The sequence below is a fragment of the Lepidothrix coronata genome, unplaced genomic scaffold, assembly GCF_001604755.1.
Source record: "Lepidothrix coronata isolate B3197 unplaced genomic scaffold, Lepidothrix_coronata-1.0 Scaffold158, whole genome shotgun sequence".
NCBI lineage: Eukaryota > Metazoa > Chordata > Aves > Passeriformes > Pipridae > Lepidothrix > Lepidothrix coronata.
Window position 1 is genome coordinate 583955 of NW_016690338.1, and position 16786 is coordinate 600740.

Consider the following 16786-nt stretch of genomic DNA (forward strand, 5'->3'; position numbering starts at 1 on the left):
GTCAGACACAACTCAGATTAGTTTTGACTTTAAAGAGTATTATAACTTCTTTAGAAGTCAGATTGCCTGAATAAAAATGCCATTACAATACAACCTATGTGGTCCAATGGTAATTTTAAAAAAAAATAATTTCACAGCCTAAAACAAGAGAAGATTAAGAAGATCCTTAAGGTAAAGTTTATGCCATTCTAATCACACCCAAATTAGTTATGCAAGTGTAATGAAAGCAGCGTAATTATACAACCTTTTGACTCCTGAGCAATAGTTATTTCCTGTGTTTTCAAAACAACTAAATTATAACCACACTCATCACCCCTAGGACAGTATGGCACCGTGACTCTGATGGTTCAGGCCGTGCAGAGTCAGGAGGTGCAGCAGAGGTATTTCTGAACTCTCAAACTCATTTGCCTGGGTAATCATGCAAGGCCAATCATTTTCAGACATTAAGCTCAAGAAAAATTGCATACACTGTTGAAAAACCCTTTAATGCTTGTTGTCTTATCCTTGGTAGACAGGATGAGAGGATTCAACCTGGAAGCTGTACCTAAGAAACAAAGTGGAGAGAAAATCTTAATGCTGAATGGGAAACGAACTCCATCTAGGCAGGCAACATGTTCCAAACAGCTAAACAAAATGAAAAAAAACCTTACATCCAAAAATGGCAAAAAATCCCAGAATTACAAAAATTAATTTTTTCCCCTAGAATTCCAAATCCATATACAGATACTTATCCATAAAAGCATTTAGATTTAAATGCTGACTAGCAATTTCATACTGCTTTTGCCCTTCAAACCCAATTCTAACACCCTTACATGTTTTGCCCTTGTTGCAAAATGGCATCTTTTCCTCTTACTGTATGGACTCTCCTTCAGTTTCTAATTAAATTATTTGCCCACTAGTAAAGAAATTAAATTCTTAAAGGAGTAAACTTCAATGATTACAAAGAAGTGTTCTGAGCTTGCCATTTCTTCCTCTTTCACACACTTTGCCTCCTTCTTTCATCACTTGCAGAAACTGGAGTGGCCCAAAGGACGGAATTGGGAATAATACTTGCACATATTAGCAATGGAGCAGTCAGCAGCATGCTAGCTTAAAATCAGTTACTAAATACCACAGAAATCTGGTTCTTTCTCCAGTGCAGAAAATGAAAGTATAAGCTGAATACAATCTGTACAGCTCCTCCAAAAAGAAAACAAATTGGTTTAGTACGAAAGGCAGTGCAAAATGAGAGCTGGATCAGTAACCATCAAAGCAGAAATATATCACATGCCACATAATGTACAGCTGAAAAGCAATCTGGCAGGGCACAGTATCTTCAACCTAAAAGACCACTTTCCAGTGACATAAGAGATTACAGAACTGAAGAATCATTTCAGTTGGAAAAGACCTTTAAGTCCAGCTGTTAACCCAGCATTGCCAAGTCCACCACTAAACTGTATTCCCAAGTGCCACATCTACACATCTTTTAAATACCTCCAGGGATGGTGACTACATCAATTCCCTGTGCAGCCTGTTCCAAAGTCTGAACATCCTTTCAGTGAAGAAATTTTCCTAATATCCAATCTAAACCTCTCCTGGTGCGACTTGAAGCTTTTGTCCTACTGCTTGTTACTTGAGATAAGAGACTGACCCCCATCTGCCTATGGCCTCCTTTCACGTAGTTGTAGAGAGCGATAAGGTCTCCTCTGAGCCTTGTTCTCTCCAGGCTAAACAATCCCAGCTCCCTCAGTCGCTCCTCATGGGACTTGTGCTCCAGACCCTTCACCAGCTCTGTTGCCCTTCTCTGCACATGTTCCAGCACCTCAATGTCTTTCTTGTAGTGAGGGGCCCAAAACTGAACACAGGATTCGAGGGGTGGCCTCACCAGTGCCGAGTAGAGGGGGATGATCACTGCCCTGGTCCTGCTGGCCACACTACTGCTGATACAAGCCAGGATGCCATTGGCCTTCTTGGCCACTGCTGGCTCATGTTCTGCCATGCCTGACGCCAAGGACTACCTGCAGCTGGCAGGTAGGTCAGGAGGGGCGTGTGTCCATCTTCCTGCAAGTCCTCCTAAATCATGTCCACACTTATGATCTCCTTTTTTCTAAAAGTTCACTTTCTGATAGGAATACAAGCCAGCCTGCAACACCGTCTTGCACACAGTAAGGAAAAAAAATAAATTTAACCCCCCAACCAAACCCCCGACGAACACCGATGTGAAACTGGCCGGTCAGCGCTCAGGTCAGATCTCTACGCAGGTCAGCGCTAATTCTGCACTCAGGACACTCCAGTTCCCCAAGGAAACCCAGACCCACCTGGCACACCCAGCACTTCCCCCCGCAGACCCGCGGCCGGTCTCTGCCCAGGCGGTGCCCGCAGCCCCCGGCCCCGACACGGCGGGGGCGGGGCGGGGGAGCACAGCCGAGGCGGTCCCGCCGCGAAGAACCTTTGGAGCAGCTTTCCGGGTATCGCCACTTCGGGAAAACGGCCCCGACAGAGTCAAGTGGAAAAATAAAATTGAAAAATAAAGAAACAACAAATAAAGGCAAACTCTCGCCGCGACCCGCCGGGACCCCGCTCCAGCCCCCCGCAGCGCCTCACCCGCTCCGCCGCGCTCCGCCTGCGCCTCCCCGGGGCACCGAACCCCGGCTACGAACCAACGCCGGCGCCGCCCGGGGCGGGGATCCCGCGGGGCCGCCCCGCTCCCCGCCCGGCCCGGCCCGGGTCCCGCTGCCGCCCGCGGTCCCAGCCGTGCTCGGGAAGCGGGGGCTCCCGCGGGCCCCGACCCCGTTTCGAGGGAGAGCGATAACCCTTGTCACTCATCTCTCGGCCTGTCTTCCAGCTTAAGAAACGAGCGGAGTTCTCCATTTCCTCAGCAGCCTCTGCCGCTCCTCCATCAGTTAGGTATAGTCTGCGCTCAGGTGTCACACTACACTGTGTCACATTTTATAGCAACATAGAATCATAGAATGATTTGAGTTGGAAGGGACCTTTAAGAACATCTAGTTCCAACCTCCCCGGGCCGTGGGAAGGGACACTTTCCACTAGACTAGGTTGCTGAAAGCCCCATCCAGCCTGGCCTTGAACACTTTCAGGAATGGAAATGCCTGGAACACTTCCAGGGATTCCAGTTCCCTTAATGGAGACCAACGTCATCAGCATCTGTCTGAAATCTAGCCATGAAATGCAAACACAGTGAATTCAAAATTTTTGATTGGTTTTGGTTTTTTCCTTCTCATTAAATGTTGATTTCCTCAATAATTCACTCATTAACAAGTTGACATGCATTCATCCAAAAAGAAATTCCCCTTTGCCAGGTACATTTCCTTATAACAGTCTTTCAGTTATCATTTCTCCCAGCTGTATGCAGAAAATTTGCATATACTGCTGTACTTTCTTTTCTGGTTACACATTAAAGAATAGTTTTCTTCCATATCACTAGGGGCATTGCAGGAAAAACAGAGGAATTGTAATGGTCCAAACAAAGACTTAAAGCTTTTACAGAGTTACAAGCAATTTGCTCCAATACAGAGCTAAGACAAACTTACATGGTCTTTTGTTATTGGGTTCTGTTTGGGTTTGTTGCGGTATTTTTCCATAAAATATCACAAGACATTAAAATAGTTGAAGATCAAAAATCAAGACTTTTCATGAAACAGTGAAGAGATTTGTACTGCTGGCAGGAATATCAGGTTGTTTCTCCCTCCATCTCAGTTAATTGGGTAAGGAACAAAATAGGCAAAAGCTGCTAAATATCTGTGTGCCAAGCGCTCATTTAGGTGCGCTTACAGAAAGCCACGAACACATTTATCCGAGTAAAAGAAAATCTAGGCTTAAAGACCAGCTAAAATTAGCAAAACTAAACAGTTGACTTCAGAGGCCCAAAGCTGTCAGTTGTGTAGAACAGTGTGCTGCTCCATCAAAAAATCCATTTGGAAAAAAAATTTTTCCTAAGTGCCACCTCTGTGCTTCTCTGCAGCATCAGCTACTTGGTGCTTTCCATTTGGACATGCAGTTTGTGGTTTAACATAGCTGTGTCTCAGCAGCTGCAGCTAAGAGAGATGCTGTCAGGATATAGCTCACATGGCATCCACCTGCAAAGACTCCAAGGTACCTGGGATTTATTTCTGAGATATATCTTGTCTGCAGCTATCATATACTTCAGCTTCCCTTTCCTTTTTCTTGCCTTGGCCAGGCCAGTCTTGGTGCCACTGGATGGTTTAGCATTCCTCTTTCTGCCCTCTCTTAACCTGTTATGATCTTAGGATTCAATGGGTGATTTCTTTGTGCAGACAGGCCTGAAAGGTAGTGTTTGTCTGGCTGCTGACTCATCAGAGAAGAGAGATGAAATGCATAGTACAAACACAGCAGCTCAATCCCTGTATCGGTGAGTTGTTCCCACTTCACAGCTCTCTGTTCTCTCCTCAGTGCATTTATTCAGCACTTCAGTGGAGAATGGCCTATGCCCCTCTGCCTCTCTGTGTGGGAATAAGCCCTGGGACAAAACAATCAATCAGAGATCACTTATTTGAAATCTCTTGGGATAATTTTCTAACTAAGACTGTCCATTGTGCCCTTTCTTCCTCCTTAAGCTCTCTCTGGACCTCTTCTCTAAGTCACTATGAAGAACTATCTACTACCTTTTTCCATTTGCAGGCTTCTCAAGGAGAATGCTGTCTCTCCTCCTTGCAAGTCAGCGAGACGGGACAGCCTCTACCTGCCTCCCTCCTTGGCCTCAGATGCAGACACCACTGTGAGACTGAGTCAGGTAACACACAGACCTCCTGCACTCTGTGTTGGACCGGTCTGTGTATGCCATTCCTGTTAGCTGAAAATGAGCTAGGATAATTCTAGAGAGAGCAAGCAGGTCCGAGCCAGGATCAACGGCAGAAACGGAAATAGCAGCTAACTGGAAGGCAGTTTATTTTACAGCCTGTGAAGAATTGGAAACATGCTGTTACAAGGGTTCAGAAAGCTTCAGAAAGTGACAATTTCTCCAAAATATCTCACAGAATCATAGAATGTTGAGGGCTGGAAGGGACCTTAAAGATCATCTAGTCCCAAATCCTCCTGCCATGCTCAGAGATACTTCCCACTAGACCAGGTTACCCAAGGCCTTATCCAATGTGGCTTTGAACACTGCCAGGGTTGGGGCATCCACAAGCTCCCTGGGCAGCCTTTCCAGTGTCTCACCCCCCTCACAGTAAAGAATTTCTCCCTAATGTCTAAAGTACATTTTCCCTCTTTCAGTTTGTACGCATTACTCCTTATCCTTTCGCTACAGTTCCTGACAAACAGTCCCTCTCCGGCTTCCCCTTAGGCTCCCTTCAGATACTGGAAGGTTGCTATGAGGTCTCCATGCAATCTTCTCTTCTCCAGGCTAAACAGCCCCAACTTTGTCAGCCTGTCTTTGTAGGGAAGGTGCTCCAGTCCTCTTACCAACTGCATGGCCCTCCTCTGGACTTTCTCCAACAGAACAATGTAGGGAGCTAGAGGAGACCTTGCATAGAGCATTCATTCAATAGGTTTCTGCAGAAGTAATGCATTCTCTGCTTTGCCTCCGAGTAGGCAGCAGTTCCATGGGGACAAAGGGAGAGCTCCAGAGAGCTGAGACTGGAAGCAGCCTAAGTTTAATTCTCTTCCTCTAGACTTCCTGGTCATGGGATTTGGCACATGTTTGTGATACTCAAATAAGCTTCTACTGCTTAGGGATATTTATGATATTTTCTTCCTTTAGGGGAACATTATGAACTCTCATATAACACGAACCTCTGGGTTTTTCTGCAGGTCATGGCATTTCCAAGCTGCAGCCATGACTGGGACTACCTCCCTCTGCTTGTACCCACATGAGACAGCATAGCAATTACAGCAGAAGCTTATACTGAAAGCCATGCTAAATAAATGTGAGGACAACTTAACCATGTCTGTTTAAACCCACAAATCAGCAGCCAAAGCAACTGCCATGTTCTTGCTCCCATCTGCAGGTGAGAAGCAGGATTATAACCATGGCCCAAAGAATGTAAACAGTTCAAAAGGAGTGCTGAGACAAAGGCAACAGCATCCAACCCAGTAAAAGTCGAAAACCTGAGTACAGAACTAGTGAGAGCTTCCTCCTCTCAGTTTTTCAAGGCCATTTTTAACAGTCAAGAACCATTTCCTTGTTTGTTGTAATTTATTATTACTACCAAGGTCAGGTAGCCCAACACATAGGTAAAAGTAGTACCCATGCAGCTGTGATCAGCAGCACAGAATTTTTCTCTAGCTGATCACCAGGTTGTTGAAAAGCTAAAATTTAGAGCACAGCTATATGAACTTACCGACACTTCTCTTTGAGTGGTTAATTCTGCTTTGCTTTTCTTGCTCAGGGAACTGGTCTTTGTTCTTACTTGCCTTTCTGTCATGTTGCCTCTGCATCTCCTCTCCAGAGTATCCCCTCAGCTGGATTTCTCTCCCCTGACTTCTGCTGCAGTTAGAAAATGGGTCTCTACAGACTCAGCCTGTCTTCACAGATCAACAAGCCGTGAAAGGATCTGGCTTCCTGTTTCATTTCCGTTAAAGTTTTCAAAGTCACACAGGCTGTCTATGCTTCTCCATATCCAAGCCACAAGAAAAAAAATTGAGCATAACTCAGCTATTTCTAAAGGTCACATTGCTACCTCCCTCCGCATCTTCCAAGTTGTTTGCGGGATGGAGATTGCAGGCCGATTTTCGAACTGTGATGTACCATCCATCCATGTTTTCTATCTTAGTGGTAGTCCACAGAGGGTCACAGCCTCTTCTTTTCAACTCCAATGTCACATTTGATAGCTAAGCTTTTAACATTACTTTCGTGCAATTAATGTGCTTTCTGTAGGAACAGTCTGACTGTGAAGTGCAAACAGGTGGTCCACACAAGCATCCATTCCATATTAAGATATAGACTGGGCTATGTAAAAGCAAAGTTTACACAGATACAGTTAAATCACTTTCACAGATGCAGGATTTTTAATAGGAATAAGCAAAGGGTCCTTCGAGACATTCTTTCCTTTTCCTTCCTCATTGTTTTAAATTAAATGAGACAAGTGGTTTCTCTACAGTATCAGACTATTAATTGTCTCTTAATTACACTGTTGGAAGATACATCCCAATACCCTAGCTTACAAGTTCACTAGTATCCCATTCTGAAAATACCCACAAGTTCTTGTTTCAGAGGCAGAAGCAGCCATTTGCCCTGCCAGATTCCTCTTCTGTTGACTGTTGCTCCCTCCATGTTACACGCGGATTTTTAAAAAAAACAGTACAATTACTGATTCACATTTTCCCTCTCACTAGAATGTCGGTTTCCCTTTCTACATCTTTTATTACAGTATTTTTGTTAAATTAGTTTTAAAATGCTATTTTTTCATTTTCACCCTTGGATCAGGAGCATTTGTTAAAAAAAATAAATTTGGAAAGGTGGAGTTGGGGAGATAACTGTTACCTATATTATATTATTCCTTCTGTTTGTTGGCAGCTCAGGAACTGAAGGTGAAATCTGCTCTCTCTGCTCCAGTCCAAGCCTTGGGCTCCATGACTGCAAGCCTGCAGACACTTCTTATTTCACCATTGACTATGGAGGAAGGAGGAGAGGAACCATAAAGAATGTTCTGCCTTTGAATGCTCTCATGCTCTTCAGGCTCTATGCCAGTAAGTATCCAAAGGCAGCAAGTGAACACTGAAAAACAGTGTTCATATGTTTATATATAAACATGTGCACGTTTATACGTATATAGGCATATATATATGGGCTTTTTTTGTCTCTTTGTGTTCAGTTTCCATTCACAGAACAAGATAGTTCTGAAGGGGGAAAACCCGTGGGCCGGCTACAGGACCAGTGCATCTCCAAGGGGAGATTTGGAAAGAAAATTAGTAGGACAGAAGAAAGAAACACAGGACATGCCCTCTTTTGCCTTCCTTGCTCAGCACTGGTTTTTGTTGTTTTGTTTGTTGTGTTTAAAAAAAAAAAAAAAGTCAAAAAAGCAAATTGTTTAGTTTATACAGTGAAAATTAACTTTCTTTTCTGCATTCAATTCCCTTTGATCACCCTAATTCCTCTATTGTTCTTCTTATTAGATTTTTTTTATCTGGTAGGTTGGTTTGCCCTGTTCAGAAACAGTTCTGGACATTTAGCACTGCCTACTCTTCCTCTTTTCTTGCAGTTTCCACATGCTTAAACCCATATATCATATTTCCCAACCAAGCATAGCTGATTCACCTGGATAACTCTTTAATATCTCTTTAGGTTTTATCCAAGCAGGAAAAGCATGGATTACCTCCCTTTCCTGCTGTGCTGGGGCACGAGTATTTGCCCAAGATCTGCATTTCTTCCATAGCTCAGTGAGCATCTTTAGGGCATAGTGAAAATGCTGGCACATCTGAAGACTCTTTGTGGCAGGAATCTAGGAACTTGGAGGAGTTTTGGAAAGTGATGCTGTCTTTGCTCCAACAGGATTAGGTGACAGGCAAAAAAAGGCTCCAAAAGGGAGAAGAGGACAAATCAGGGCCTTCTGCACCCCTTCCTTGCCGGAAAGCCTCAGCTGAGCTTTGGAACTGGACTAAGTTACAAAAAATACAGGATAAATTCCCCACATAAACCATGTGCCTTTTTTTTTTTTTAAATTAGAAACAGCTAAGAGGTCTGTTCAAGGTCATGGGGAGATGAAAAAGAGCAACCTAAAATGGAGATGATGAGTTTAGCATGTTGGAGGCAGTGACCACCTGGGCTGACGGAGTCCACAAACTAAGGATAGCCGTGTTTTACTAAGTAGTTAGTGTTTGCATGCCTGCCTATTTGCACTGTTATCACATTCACAAGCTGACAAGGAAATTTTCTTTGTCCACCCCCACACTTCTGCAGTGGGTGTTATCAGATTGCCTCTCCTACCCATGGCATTCCCTTGTGGTTCTGTGAGATGTAGCAAATGAGGTCTGCACTTGACTTCATCACAGCTCAATATGCTTGTTTCCATGCTCACCAATGATAGGAGAGGTCTTGGTCTTCAGCGGTTGTTGGGAAACCCAAATGTGACGTGGCACAACATCATCCAGCTATCTGAAAGCTGTAAGCACAAGATGGCCACCTGAGTTTGTCCTGGAGTTGCAGGCAGTTTTATTTCCATTATTGAACTCTAAAGCCAACTTCTTACTTTCTTCATGCTTTCTCCCTTTCTATCAGAAGCAGACTAAGGTTACAAACATCCCCAACCTCCAAAATGCATGCAGTCACATTTTGTTCTGCTCTAACAAGTTGTCCTGCCATCTCATCTGTTACCTGGAAGAAAAATCACCCTTTTAGGAACAATTATCCTTATCGCTGACAACCTTCTGCTGCAGCTGGACAGGTGGGGCCAGGAGAGTTGCTGTCCTATGCAGGTACCCCAGGGGTACCTTTTTCTGATTATTTCTTATCTTCAGAAGACTAGTAGGGGGAACAGTATCAGTACAATCTACTTTCTGGATTTTGGAAGAATGAAGTGCATTGTTAGTGCAGAATTGTGTCCTAGTGCCTGGGTTTGGGCACAGGGAATCAACTTCCTTGGGAAGAGGAATGCCTGTTACAAAAATCTGTGATGGACTTTACTTTTTGACAATTCTTTTTAAATCAGATACTTCATACTTGGAATAAGAGTCCATACTATTTCTTTAGAAATCAACATGCAGGGGCTCAGAGTTCAGCTGTTTCTCCTTTGTGCTGAAAGATGTTACTGCCAGAAGAAACAAGACACAGCCTATTTGCAGGCATTTGCCTTTTGTGTGTGTGTATGTCAAGTGTCAGTCCCTGGCTTTGCAACAGTGACTAAATATTTATGTTTCACTGCCAAAACTGCAAGCAGCAAACCAAAGCTAGCATTTTAAGACCTAGGTGCTATGAGTGACTCACTGAGAATAAGATGTGATGATGAGAGCACCTCCTTCCCTGGGCTTCTCTTCTGAAGTAGGAGGAGCAAGCTGCTTTCTGCCACCTCCACTAAGAACCGCAGCAGCGATCAGCAATGGCTTGTTTTGTACTGAAACAGCAAAACAGGGTCACTAAGGGGAAGAAAGGAGCTCATTCTTTTCGGAGAAAATAGTCACTTGAACCCAAAACATGGAATGCCATCAGTGAAAAGAACAAATTTTCTTAAGAGGGAGACTTAGTAACAAGCAGGAAAATGAAATACATATAAAATCCAAGGCTACTAAAGGAAAGCAGTAGCCTGTACACTGAGGAACAAAAGTGCTGATGGAAAAGTCATGGAGAGACAAGGGCTTGAGCATGCACATGCCCCCTTTCATAATGCAGCTTATTGATCTAGATCTCCTTTAGATTAACAGAAACAGCAACAGATGTTCCTTTCTGAAAGACACTTTGTGTGGCTGATGGCTTATGCTGAATTGCAACGATAAACATCCTGGTTCTATTTGCCATTTTCTTTCTCACATCTCCTTACAGAATCACTATCAATGCTTACAGCTGAAATTAATATATGTGCTTCTTCATTTAGCAGGTATAAACAACCTGCTGCAAAGCTAATATACGCTATACTTCACTGTATATTTCACAACACAAAAGGAAGGATGACATCGCTATCTTTTAATTAGGATATGGCAGAAGAATTCAGAGCATGGACATCTATTTTTTGCAGTTGCCAAAACTTTATGCTATCTTCAACAAATCCTTTTACCACCTGTTAAAAAGGGGGGAGGGAACTAAGAAGCTTTCTCCATCTCTAAAGTGAAGCTTGATGATTAAAACTGAGATGTGCTGAAAATACCATGGTGATGGAGACTCTTCAGCTGAATATACAGCCCCCGCTGAGATGATAAGCAGCACTCATCTCCCTTTGCAGTTAGTGCCAACAAAGACAGAATTCTACTTGCAGGGGATGTCAGTACCTTCCTCACAAAGGATTCAATGATTTCTCTTTCTGTAATTTTTTTATGTATCTTAGCCCTTTTGACATTTTGCTATTTAGACTGCAGGTATTAGGATTTCTACTTTTCTGGCAAATAAATGACATACGTGTTCTTTAAAAAAATCCCCTCTGTTGAAAATGTAAAAATGAAATTTTCTATCTGTTCCCTTTTGGCTTCTTCTCAAATATATATGTACATGCAAATTTCCCTGGACCCACCTTCCACCACAGAAATATTGTCTCAGTGAAATCTGGCTTTAGATGTCTATAGGATTTCTATATAGGAGAACTCTCTCTATAGGAGACCCCAAGCCCCTGCAGAAATGGTTCCCTCAGCTTGTCAGGCATGCAGAGATCCCAGGTGCCCACCCATGGGTATGCACAAAGCAGACAGTGCAGCACAGTTCAGAAGGTCTTATCCATCCCCGGCAGGTTGGACTCCAAGCATGATTAGTAAAAGTGAGAGGAGTCAGGAGCTGGTTCCTCATTTCAGCTTCTTGCATCCATTTTACACAAGGAAGGTGTGTGTTTTGAATAGTACTAGAAGAACAAAGCAGAAGTCTTTCTTCTAAGGTTAAGAGAACTGTGCCTTGGATTCTGCCTTTATATCCTCAAAATTACTTTTAGATTTAATCATATCCTCTGAACAATCTGGATTTACATTACATCAAAAAAATGCTACTTTTTGTGGCAATTCAGGATGACAGTTTGAAGACTCTTGAAGCTTCCAGTAAAATTTTACAGGGAGTTTTAAATTTAAAAGGATCATTAACTATACAATCACATAATTGGATCCTTATGCTACAGATTTTGTTTGAAAAGCTCAAATGGTGTCTACATATGTTAATAAACTGATTTTAGCACTGAGAGCAAAAATGCATGACAAATTGTCTTGGGGGAGAAATGAAAGGGAGACCATCTAAACTTCCATTTTTGTGAGGGAAGGAATCTGACATGCTGGGGGCACAGCAGGAAACAAATGAGGAACAGAATGCACAACCATCACTGCTGTTAAATATAGATCCCCAGTTCAGAGGCACTGCAGAGCCTTGCTCTTGGGGTCTCCTCTGCTAACAGGTGTCTCATGTGTTCAATATACCTCACCTTCAGGACATTTCAAAAATTGAATCATCTACTGTAAGTTGTTCCAGAAGATGTTGGAGCACTTTTCTACAGGTCATACAAGCATAATGTTACTGGATTTTTTTTAAATTATTTTAACATAACTGTGAAATGCATAGCTCCAGTCTGCTATCAGTTGTGTATGACAAGTGAAAAAAACCCAAGGAGATGACTCTTTGTGCTTTGCTTCATTTGTTTTTTTCCAAGTGAACGCAGGAACAGTCCTTCCTCCACTGACCTTCAAGTATTACTCTAAAACAAACTGTACTAAGCATGAGTCAAATAGTATGACTACAACAGCATCATGGTAAGGTAAATATCATATAGTTATACTTCCTTCCACTGGCAATATCTCCAGGAGACAGGCTTCATAAAGAGCTACACCCAGTAGTAAAATAATTTATGCTGAATAAACAAATACAGAGAGATGTTATAAAGTCCAACATGGAGCTCAGCCAGAGCTGAGGCACTACTTTTAAGTGGCAATATGTCAGCTGCAAATGAGCAATTTGACAGAAGCTGGGATATTTGTATAGTCAAACTAGTAGGAGGCCTCAAATGCTGACGTTAAAGCTGCAGATGGTAGTAGGTTTTGCAAACTGAACACCCTGGATCTCCATACATGGACTTACAGCTTTTGAAAGCTTCCTGTCCTCTCCCTGATCCCTGCACCTAACTGTAACATTAGATTTGTTCTGTCTATGGAACAAATCAAAACATTTTAAAAAAGCAGACTAGGTGTGGCTGAGGGAATGGCAAATACATGCTAGACAGCTGTCATTCCTCATATTTTCCTCATCAGAACCAATGATGGGACTTCACAGAGCAACTAAGCAGACATCTCTGCTACCATCCTCCCTCCATCGCCTGACTACTGTTTGAGATTTGCTCTGCCAAGCACCACTGTCACAAAGAGCTAAAGCAGTTTTGACTTCTTATATAGGAGTTCCACAGTGTGGAGTCAACTGTCTTGCTGGAAACAGGAAGCTGAGGTATGCCCATCACAATGACAGATTTAGGATGTAACGCCTGCTTAGTCACCTCAAAGGAAGGCCAGGACATACAGTGTGCATTAAAACACTGTAAGGCAACAACATTAGTACATAATGAATTTGTATAGATAACTCATTTAAGGGCTTGATCTTTTATATATGTATCTGTATAGATTCTTCCCAACAAAACTGCTCTACACCTAAGCTCTTTGTTTATAGGACAGGGCACTTTGGACATAAAGCTCTGTCCTTCTGGCATGTGCATTCCTGTGTCCCTGTGCTTAATACACCCCTCCTGTCTGTCAGATGCTCACCACCATATCTAAGGATAAGCAACCAGCAGAAGAGCATGAATTCTCACACAGCTCTCAGGATTTGCCATTTGTATCTCTTCATTTTTTCCCCCAATACAAGTGTTTCTACACCCTCTCTGCCAGGAGCAGCTCGGAAAGACATTTTTAACTGTTCCATAATTAGCAAAGAGCCCTTTTGCCTTCCCTCTCACTGAGTGCTGTAGGAAAGCTTTAAGTATGCACAGAAGGGAAGAAGGTGGAGAAATACAAGTAAACAGCTTGGGAGAACAGCTCGTGCAGAGCTCCCTAGTGTGGTACAAACAGAGTTCTGGGAATTGTGTTCTCCAGCAGAAAGATTAGAACAGCAATCCCTGCTAAAGGTAACATCTTTCAGTATAACACTTCTCTACAATGAAATAACATCATTTTCACTTCCAGTGTGTGCTGGTTTAAAAGTAAACCGGCAGGGGAAATGAACCCAACTTAAAAAGAGAGATTATAAGTCAGAATAACAATTTAATAAAATAATACAATAAGTACGATTATACAGACAACAATTGGTTTTAACCCACAAAACCCAAATGTATAACCCAGCACCTTGGGGCATGAACAGAGTGGTGTTCTTTGGGCCCCCTGAGTCCAAAGTAAAAGGAGAGGGGAAAAACCTGTTGGTGAGAGTGCTGTTGCAGTCTGGTCGAGAGTGGTGGTTGCAGTCTGGTTGAGAGCAGTGGTCTACAGTCTTCCTCTGGATCCCACGAGTGGTTAAAAAAGTTCCAAGACTCCAAGATTATATATCCTCCAGTTCAGGCAGGAATGCCCAGTACTTCCCTCAGGGCGGGGAGTTCCACAATGGGTGTGAGGACAGGGGGCACCCTCCTATCTCGCAGACCTCTTAACACCCAGTTCATAGCCTAAGGAGTCAGGCTGCTCTGGGCAGAGGGTGTAAATGGTCTATTGATGACAGTTTCTGGGAAGTGGCATGGAAGGCTATAGAATACACAGTTTTGGGTTACACCCATACAGTGATGAACTGGTCCCAGCTGTTCTAACTAGGACACAGTGGCTGGAGAAACTCAGAAATGTACAAAAACCCCTCCAAACCAACCCAAACAAAAAAACCCCAAAACTTCTTTGTTGACAAGAAATAGCTGCAATGAGGCAGCACCACAGCATAAAAGAGAAATACAACAGCTGTTGATACTTAAGACAACTCATCTTTATACTACTTTGTTATAGAAGACCTCCAGTATTTCCACAGAGATGTATTCTTCATCTAATGCTCTTTTATCCAGTTGGAAAGCTTTTCCCTTGCACCTCTACAATACAACAGACAGGGAGGCTCAAGTAACATCGCAGAAGTTAGTATTTCTCTGTCTGACTTGGGCAAAAAGTCAATGTTTGACATCAAGCAAGCTTAACCATGGAAAATAAAACACTGCATTACACAGTACAGTAATACCAAGGCTCTGAAAAAAAACCTTTACAACTTCAGGTGCAGCTTTCACTCTATTAGATATAAATTATAAACTAGAAAGGCAAGATTGTTAGAAAAAAAATACTCAAGTTATTTGGGAATAGATTCATAAAGCGGATGGCGAGTTTCTGTGGAGCACTGGAGTACAGAAACCGTTCACATCTGAACTAATGGGAAAGAGCATTACTGTTTCCTCATCATTTTTTTAAAAACCAACAGATAGTATTTAGGCCTTGTAAAATGTTACTCCTTCCAACCCTTGCAGCTGACTAACAGCGAAAAGTATGTTTCTTGATTATTTGTCAAAACCAAACATTACAAACACAAGAGGAAGATTCAACTTTAATCAAGTACTTGCACTACTTACCTAACCACGCACAACTGGAAAAGTCACAGCATGCAAACAGAAACAAATGTTTGCTTTCACAAACAAATGCCATCCCTACCCATGCATAAATCCTTTGGAGGATGAAAAGGAATCATAGGCCTATCGGCCATGTACTGACTATCCCTGAACATTCTTACTCAAAGATACTTATAATATCTTTATTAAATACCAAATAAAGATATTTTCCTCTCTCTGAACTTTATCTCTGCAGTCTCTTTGGAATATTATCTTCCAAGACAAGCGGCAGATACTTCTAGGGGAATGCTTTTGACTTACACAGTGAGTTATTTTGGAGGGATGCCATCTATTTTCAGTACACTCTTATCTTTCCTCCACTAGACCCATTAGCTTATCAGAAATTACTGGAAATACTTTTTATAGTAAACATATTGATCACTATTTTACATATTCAAATGTGTTTCCAAGCCAATCCTTTCCAGGGCTTACCATCCTCTTCAGCTCTTTTCCCATCCTGCTCCAAAGATTTTGAAAGTTGGCTGCAACGTATTGCTCATGGCTGAACTGCTGGATGGCAATGCACTCTCTAAAGCCAGTTGTGACCTAGTAACAGAAAACTTACAGCCAGTACAAAGAGGTAGCAAATAGCACTATATCAGCGTGGAGAAAAAGACATCGAGTAAATTAGGTATTTGTTGTAAAGTTCCATATCAAGAGGCAGATCATGCGCAGGTAACCATGCCATGGTTTCCAGACTCTGATGCAGTGGTCAGGATCAGACACACAGTTAAAGTCCAGCGTTGTGCATGGCTAATCCTAAGGTGGTTAACTTACCAGTGGCACCTTAGTAAGACACGTGCACTCACCTCCTTTCTGTGTTTGCCTGCTCTCTTTCACTTATTTCTCCACAGTCTCCATCTATCTTGGCCTTCTTGGGTACTTTTTGAATTGCTGAATGTCTTGAATTGGACATAGCACCCTTGGCTTCTCCAAGACATCAGGAAGAAGAAGCGTATGCTGTTACTGTGTCATGCTGTTATCATGAGTAACTCATATTTTGGGAAAGCTTTAACTTCTTTTCCATGAACTACCACATAATTCAACTCTGAGGCAGACCCTAGGAAACGAAGCTTCCTTTGTGCATACAAATAACCACCTATGTCTCTCTTCATCACTGCTGTATTTCTACTTACAGAGAAAGCAAAGGAAGGGCAAATACGATTTTATGCATGATACTAGTTTGCTACCCCTGAAATTCAGAAAAAAGAACCACCAAGAATTGTATGTGCAGTCAACATACCTTGAAGAAATCTATACATTTTTCCACATTCATACTTTTTGCAGTATTTGCAGCATGCATGCACTCCACTGCAGCTTCCACCCCTTCTTACAGCACAGCGTTATCCATGTGTGCCAATGTATTTTAGCACCGTAGACATTATATCCTTTCTTATCTCACATACGATGATCTGGCAGAAGGAAGATAGTCGGAGAAACAACAACAGATGGAGAACATGTCTTAAAGTGTGCAAGTGAATGACGAGTTTTCCTTTCTCCCATACCTGCCCCACACTGCGTGATAAATCCAGGCAACGCCACACACATTCACATAGCAACTGAATGGGTACTGTAGATTTTTACTGAGCAGGAACAGACACATCAGA

At 42.6% G+C, this 16786-nt stretch overlaps 1 protein-coding gene across 6 annotated transcripts in view; it reads right to left on the reverse strand.

The window, feature by feature from the left end:
- The window catches only part of FAM105A (family with sequence similarity 105 member A), a 36214-nt gene extending 19428 nt beyond the window's left edge, over nucleotides 1–16786 (reverse strand). The window contains exon 1 of one of the 6 annotated variants that reach the window (XM_017829145.1): nucleotides 15612–16786. Coding sequence is in view for 2 of the 6 variants with exons in the window: in XM_017829142.1 (XP_017684631.1) it covers nucleotides 6300–6396 (97 nt within the window). In the remaining 4 variants the exon portion in view is untranslated. Of the gene's footprint in view, nucleotides 1–2297; nucleotides 2363–2583; nucleotides 2643–4622; nucleotides 4727–4763; nucleotides 4783–6299; nucleotides 6397–15611 lie in introns of those variants that run through there. The other 5 variants (XM_017829142.1, XM_017829147.1, XM_017829143.1 and 2 more) reach the window with 5 other exon arrangements.